This window comes from Canis lupus, chromosome 22 (genome assembly GCF_048164855.1).
Source record: "Canis lupus baileyi chromosome 22, mCanLup2.hap1, whole genome shotgun sequence".
Classification (NCBI taxonomy): domain Eukaryota; kingdom Metazoa; phylum Chordata; class Mammalia; order Carnivora; family Canidae; genus Canis; species Canis lupus.
In genome coordinates, this window is record NC_132859.1 from 7,893,397 (window position 1) to 7,900,681 (window position 7,285).

At 49.3% G+C, this 7,285-nt stretch overlaps 1 protein-coding gene across 2 annotated transcripts; it reads left to right on the plus strand.

Annotated features, from left to right (window-relative positions):
* The first annotated feature begins 902 nt into the window (after positions 1-902).
* Positions 903-6,803, plus strand: PFN2 (profilin 2). Of its 2 annotated transcripts, none has more exons than XM_072792312.1 (3): positions 903-1,127; positions 3,256-3,448; positions 5,127-6,803. In XM_072792312.1, the coding sequence occupies exons 1-3, from the start codon at positions 996-998 to the stop codon at positions 5,222-5,224; spliced, it is 423 nt and encodes a 140-aa protein (XP_072648413.1). In that variant the 5' UTR covers positions 903-995; the 3' UTR covers positions 5,225-6,803. The 2 variants fall into 2 exon arrangements, with proteins under 2 accessions (XP_072648413.1, XP_072648414.1); XM_072792313.1 differs by having other exon boundaries at positions 906-1,127; positions 5,451-6,803.
* The last annotated feature ends 482 nt before the right edge of the window (positions 6,804-7,285 follow it).

The following is a 7,285-nucleotide window of genomic DNA, read 5'->3' on the forward strand; positions in this document are numbered from 1 at the left end:
AATAAAAAAATATTCTACCTTTAAAAAAATAAATAAAAAATAAAAAGAAAGAAAGAAAACTTTAGAACCCATTAAATTGCTTCAGCAACATTTTTTGTCTTCTCTCCCGAGGTCACACCCCGTGACCTTTAAATTCGTAAACGGACTTTTCGGCGTTTTGAACGCGCTTCCCTCTTTCCCTCGGCTGGCGGGTCGCGTCCGTTCACCCAAAAGGGACCTCCTGGTCGGGCGTCCCCTCGGGGCGCCCAGAGGTCGCGGGGAGACGGGCAGCCCCGCCGCAGGGTCCCGCCGTCCCCGCCCCCGCCGAACGCTCCCATCCCGTCGCCCGGGCAACGCGGCCGTGCGGGCCCCGGAGCCGCATCCCCAGCCGCGCGGCGCGCCACGGCGCGGTCGCGGGGGGCCCCGGGCTTCCCCCCCACCCCCCGGCCCCGCGGCTGGAGGAGGCGGCGGCGGCGGAGGCGGCGAGGAGACGCCCGGGCCTCGGCGCCGCACGTGGCGGCCGCGATTGTCCCCTCGGCGGTATCCCTCCGCGCCCCCGCCTCGGCCGCCGCCTCCCTGGCCGGGACCCCCGCGGGCGCGGCGCCGCGGAAGGATCGCACGCACGGGCACGCGCACGGGCACACGCACGGGCACGCGCACGCCCGCTCCGCCGCGGCCGCGGACCAGGCTGAGGCGCCGCGGCGAGGAGCAGCCGCCGCCGCCCGCACAGGCGCTCCGAGCGCGGCGTCCCCGCTGCTGGTCAGTCAGCGCCGCGGCGGCCGGCGGGCAGGCGGGCGGGCGGGCAGGCCGGGCGCGCCCCGCGGTCGCCCCTCGCCGCCGTCCCCGCGTCCTCCCTCCGCGGCGCCTCGGGGAGGGGGGCGGTCGGTGCCTGCGCAGAGCCGCCTCCTCCCCGCCCCCGCCCCGCCCCCCCCGCGCCGCCGCCGCCGCCGCCGCCCGCCGCCGCCGCTGCGCCTGCTGCTCCTCGCCGTCCCCGCTGCAGTGCGAAGGGCTCGAAGATGGCCGGTTGGCAGAGCTACGTGGACAACCTGATGTGCGATGGCTGCTGCCAGGAGGCCGCCATTGTCGGCTACTGCGACGCCAAATACGTCTGGGCAGCCACGGCCGGGGGCGTCTTCCAGAGCATCACGGTGAGGACCGGCGGCGGCCGGCCGGGGCCCCGTCCCCGGCCCCGGCCCCGTCCCCGTCCCCGTCCCCGGACCCGAGCGCGGCCGGCCGGGCGGGGGCCGCCCTGAGGGCCGCGCGGCAGGTGTGGGAGCGGCCGGCGCCGAGGATGCGGCCGAGGCCGGGGGCGCCGGTCCGCGGAGCTGGGGGAGGGGGCGCGCGGCGGCCGGGGCCGGGGGGCGGGCGGGGGGGCGGCTGCTTGTGGTCTCCCGCGAGCCCCGCGCTGTGCCCTGCACGGCCCGGGGTGCACGCGGGCCCGGGGGGGGGATCCTCCGGCGGCCGGGCTGCCCCTCGCGCCGCGCGGGCTGTGGGAGGCGGCGGCCGCCGGGCGCCCGGCCCCTCGCGGCCACTTTGCGGCGGTTCGCGGGCGTCCAGGCCTTTGCGGCTGGGGAGCCACGGACGCCGGCCACGCAGAGGGAGCTTCGCGAATCTCGACTTCGCCTCTGGCTCTATAGGGCTTTTTTTTTTTTTTTGAATTATTATTATTTTTTTTTTCTTAAATTCTCCCAAGATGGCGAACTGCCATTGATTTCTCTCCTCCTCCTGTGGAGATTTCATCGATACACCGTTATCCCCAATTACGCAACCCAGCCCTGGCATCGGGGGGCGCGCTCCTGGGGCGTTCGGCCGTCCGTGCGGCCGAGGGGACGCCGGGCTGCCCCAGGTCCCTCCCCCCGCCGCGGGCATCGTGAAGGAACTGATGCAGGTTTATGCTCCGCGGGGCCCGGGCTCCCTGTGACTCGCCGGCGTGGACTCGGTCGCCACATGTTTGGGGGCGACGGCTCCTCGGCCTCCGGTGCCGCTTTGTTGCTGTGCCTCTCTGTGCGCAGGGCCCTCGTCTGAGCCGTGACGCTGTGTCAGACACGGGGAGCGTTCCCGTAATTTCCGAGCCCCACGCTCCTCTCCCATCCGACGCCGAGCCTGAGGCCCCCCGTGACGGGTGCCCCTAATTCTCGCGTCCTGGTGAGCCCGGCTCTAGGATCTGAGTGTGTGGGCGTCCGCCCCGGGTGCGGGGACCTCGAGGTCTCCGGTAGCCGCAGCGGACCACAGCGGTTCCAGAGAATTGGCATCTGTCTGGCGACCAACTTTTTTCCTGCGGTGCCCTGGTCTTTGTGTGCGAGTTCCCGCTGTCTGGCTGGGAGGATTGCGGGGAATGTGCTTGGAAATGGCTGGGGCCTGCTATGACTCTGCAGTTCTGATGGGGGCGACGCCTTCCTCCTTATTCAGGGAATGTTAGAATGCACGTTTTCTCCTTTCCGGTTTCGGGGGACTACCTCAGTTGCTTTCCCAGTCTCCCTCCATTTTCTCTCTCTCTCTCTCTTTTTTTTTTTTTTTGTGTGTGTGTGTGTGTTGGTGGTGGTGGCTCTGTTTTTGTTTTCTCCCTTTCCTACTGCAATGCTACCTACCAAGAGAATCCTCTCCTGCATCTGCCAAGAAAGAAAACTGATGACTGACTGAGGTGGGAGGGGAAGGGGAAGTGGGAGAGGATAAAGAGAGCGGCTGGCGAAATAGAGAGGAGGGAAATACGAATTTGGGAGTGTGTGGAGGTCTAGGGTTTGAAATCCATACCAGGAAGGCGGTTCAAGCCATTTCAAGCAGAGGAGACGGGGACAGGTCTGCTGAGCATGGGCATTATTTCAGGAGACTTTCAAGCAACTGGAAGTTTGATGCAGCGTGACTGTAATGTGCCTGAATGTGACAGACAAGCAGTTGCTGAAAGAGTTTGTAGGTGAAGCTTTACCATTACATAAGCCCTTCAGGTGCCATCTGACTTGAAACAGTTTATAAATAATCTCTTTCCGTTTGCAGTTGACCTGGTGTCAGCTAGCAACCACATAGATTCTTCGCATAGACTGGTCTTCAGTTAGTACCTTACCTGTGAAACAAAGTGATGTAAAACATGCAGCCGTGTAGGATTAAGTAATTCTTTGGAAAAGACAAACTTCATGTTACACTAGTGAAATGGGGAAGGACCTCTAGTAGGATACAGACTTAGCACACAGTTTTTCCACTTATATGGAGACCTTGAAAGGAATTAATTACAACTTCATGTTTTTTTTCTTTCTTTTTTTTTTTTTTTTTTGGTCGGGGCAGCCAGTAGAAATAGATATGATTGTAGGAAAAGACCGGGAAGGTTTCTTTACCAACGGTTTGACTCTTGGCGCAAAGAAGTGCTCGGTGATCAGAGATAGCCTATACGTCGACGGTGACTGCACAATGGACATCCGGACAAAGAGTCAAGGTGGGGAGCCAACATACAACGTTGCTGTCGGCAGAGCTGGTAGAGGTAAGCAAAGTACTCTTTTGGTTAAAAGTTGCACGCTTCATTACAACTTATTAAGCAGTTTCTTTAACATTTTTTTTTTTTTTTAATAAAAGTGTTAGTCCATAATGGCTATTAAGGTGGTTTTTGTGAACTGCCCAGCACTGAAGGGAGGCACTGCTTTACTTTAGATTTACCAGCTCCACAGCAGCTGCATAGACAGCCTGGTCTCTGGGAGCCTGACTTTAAGACAGAATATTGTTTGGTACTTTAGTCCTTTTGAATTTTTTATCTTTGCATCTCTTCCTTTTTTGCCTCTTAATTATTCAGATTAACAAGAAAAAATGAACAGTTACTCATTTTTCTTTTAGAGACATTGTTGGGGAAGGGGAAGAAAGAAATAATTAGAATAAGGTTTTGTAGTAAGCCACCTATTGACTAAAATATTTTCAAAGACCAAGTGTATCTGTGATTTAATTTGAAAAGTAGGAAATTATATTTCATATATACCCTTGGTCCAGAAGTTCTGGTGTTTCCTGACTGTTGTCAACATTGCAGAAATTCTTATTACACTAAATAAGGCTACTTTTTTGTGAAAACTTTCAAGATTAAGGTTTTATCATGGCATCCAATCGATTTACAAATACATTTAAATGTGTTAGTCTTTGTAAATATGTTGTAAATTAAGAGGGCTGTGTAGCCTCAGATAGCGGATTTGGCATAGCTCATTTTAAAATCCTCATCTACCACGTGAATGAAGTTGAAGCTACTCTGAGCTGTAATTTACTGCAGTGCTTCCAGCAATTCCTTGTGATTATCCTAAAGGCTATTCTTATTCTGATATGAGTTGATGCTTATGAATATTTTTCTGTAGGGAAATTAGATAACTGAAATAGTAGATGCATCTTTAAAACATTAGCTGAGCTCAGATAAATATGTTAAAAAGAAGTATTAACCCTGTGACATAAAATCAGAATAAGATTTTTATACTATACAGCACTACTGACATCTAGTGGTAGCAAGTATAAAGTCAGCCATATACCTGTATTTTGGGGATAGGCCTCTGAATTGCATCATAGAAGAACCTTGTTGGAAATAGTGATCCTGTTTTAGGATTTCAGACTCACTTAAAAACAAAGCACAGTGAGGATATCAGTAAGCACAAGCCTTAAGTACTTTTTATTTGGCCATTTCAGAATGGCACTGAAAATAATCTTAAAATTTGGTCTTGCTTTTCCTCTGGAATTAATACACACATGGAGCGTCACTGGTAAGACTTAATAGTTTGTACCTAATCAAGCACTATTAAAGTTGTGGAGAATTTTGTAAGTAATCACCCAAGTTTTTTAAGTTAACATTTTAGGCATCAGTCTAATGATTTGCTGTACTAACCCGTGTTTTGCCCTAAAATAGAAGGTATAAATGGTCACACTTTTTTTTTTTTCCCCCTAACTGTTGTAAGTATGTTTTTATAGAGAACTGCAGCTGCACCAATCGGACTCCCGGGATGCAGTTTATAATGTTTTCAGCATATTACTAGTTTGAAAGTTCTCCTTTTGGAGACCTAGTTGACTTCAGTGCTTGACAGTTCACGGAAAACTAACTTAATGTTAACTTATTAATCGGGGTTCTGTCTGCTAAAACTTATGTGACTTTCTTGATTAACCCTTCTTTTGAAACGCTTTTCTTCTTTCTCTTTCAGTCTTGGTCTTTGTAATGGGAAAAGAAGGGGTCCATGGAGGCGGATTGAATAAGAAGGCATACTCAATGGCAAAATACTTGAGAGACTCTGGGTTCTAGCTGCTAGGCAGACTGTTAAGTATTAGGGGAAAATTGCTCTTAAACTTTCCTAGCTGTAAGCTTGAGTCTTAATTCTGGAAATTTTATTAGCAATGCAGGGTGATGGGGTATGAACCTGTGTCTCCTTTGTATCCCTCTGTTGGTGGGGAAAGGTGTCTTTCTTTCTGCCCCCCCCCCCCCTTAAATAATTCTGTTCACTTTTGTTTTGTTTCCCTGTGTACTCCAGCATTGGTTATAGTCATGGGAAAGGAAGGTGTCCACGGAGGCACACTTAACAAGAAAGCATATGAACTCGCTTTATACCTGAGGAGGTCTGATGTGTAAGCAGCCTCTCCCCATCTACCTAGCAACTGTCTTCATCACCACCCCAATTACGGTCACAGTGCTACCAGACTATAGATGGTAGCTAATTTTTCTTTACCTATTTTCTAATGTCATGATTCCTGTTTGCCCAATGGATCATTTGTATGTTAACCACTGTATGTAACCAACCCTTATCTGGCAACATAATTGCAGCACAATAATGATTTGCATGATACCTTGAAATTTGGGGGGAGGGGGCATGCCAAGTTGGGCATCACTTTGTCTTAGCAATTAATGGGATATTGATAACTAAAATAAGTTAATATTAAGCAAGGTGCCGGTTGTACAATCTCTAATTTGATCAATGTCTTTTCAGCACTTTGAGCATTTACTTAGCTCATTTAGTCTTCCTTTTGTAGCGCATGGTTGGGAGGAAAAAGTGCATGCATCTTTCCTTCACTCCTCTTTTCCCACCCTTTACCTTTGCACATAAGTATTTGGTTTGCTTCCATCTTTTATGCAGTGCCTGGTTTATTTAACCAAGTAATATCCCTTTTGTTGATGAGCTATTGAGAGCTGCAGTAGTTTGCTTTCAGTATTGCTGTTGCACTTGAGTAGTGACAGACCTTCTGTCTATAGGATATGTGAAGAGTGCAACTGCAAAACGAGAGCAAAAGGCACTTCCTCCCATGACCTTACAGTAACCATACAGATCGAATCCCCAGGGACATTCCATCATTGCAATAGCTCAGATTTGTGTTCCTGTCTTTTTCTTTGCACACCAGCTCTACTCTTTAGTAAAATTGTAAAAGGCTGCCATTATGGACATTAGGTATCCCAACATAACCATCTGGAGTGTGTCCAGTTTGTTCTTCATAGGACCAATTTTTATTTGCAGCTTGAGTTTTTATATGAAGTTGCATTATTGTGGACTTGGCTGTCTTGTGATGAATTTTTTTCATATGTGTTCTGTGCCATACTATTGTTAAAATGAACTGTTGCTATTGTGAGATGGATTTTAACTGACCTATTAAAGGTTTCTTTCGAATGGCACTACTTTAGGGACATTCTAGTATTTGCTTCTATTGTTTGGGCCTTGTGGATAATGTACAGATTTAAAAACAAATCTTGTTGCTGATTTGTCCATTTCTTTCCCTGCACTTTGTTACATCTGGGATACAGTCTAACTCATCTGATTTAATATGCATTTAAAAAAATGCCATAACTATTAAACACCTTGTTTACAGACAGATGAAATAAATTTATTCCAACCAAATACTCTAGACTCCTGTTGTTTATATATATTGCTATCTTATTGTTACAGTTATTTTTGATGTACTGGAATATACAGAATAGGCTAGACTCTGCTGCAAGCATAAAACCTTAAAATTGAGCTCATGGCCTATTCCTGATATCCTGTAGTATTTATTATAAATAAAATGAATACCTGGGAATTTCTTTTTAATGGGCTTTTATCAATTTATAAAAAGGCTTTTAGTCATTCTGGGCTCCTCTTTGGGCTTGTGAGAGGAAAATTGACTTATCCACTGGAAATTTAAATACTTTTCTTTTGTTGCTGGTCTCTAGATGGAAATCTAGTGAGCAGAAAGGAGCCCAATTCCAACAAGGGTTTCTGCATTGTGGATTCTTCTGCGTTGAGCTATCTCATGTGACTTCTTTAGATTTGGAAGCTATATTGGCATGTTGAAGTCAACCAGCTGGGACTCCCACATAAGACTTTGCTTAGGCAGCATGTAA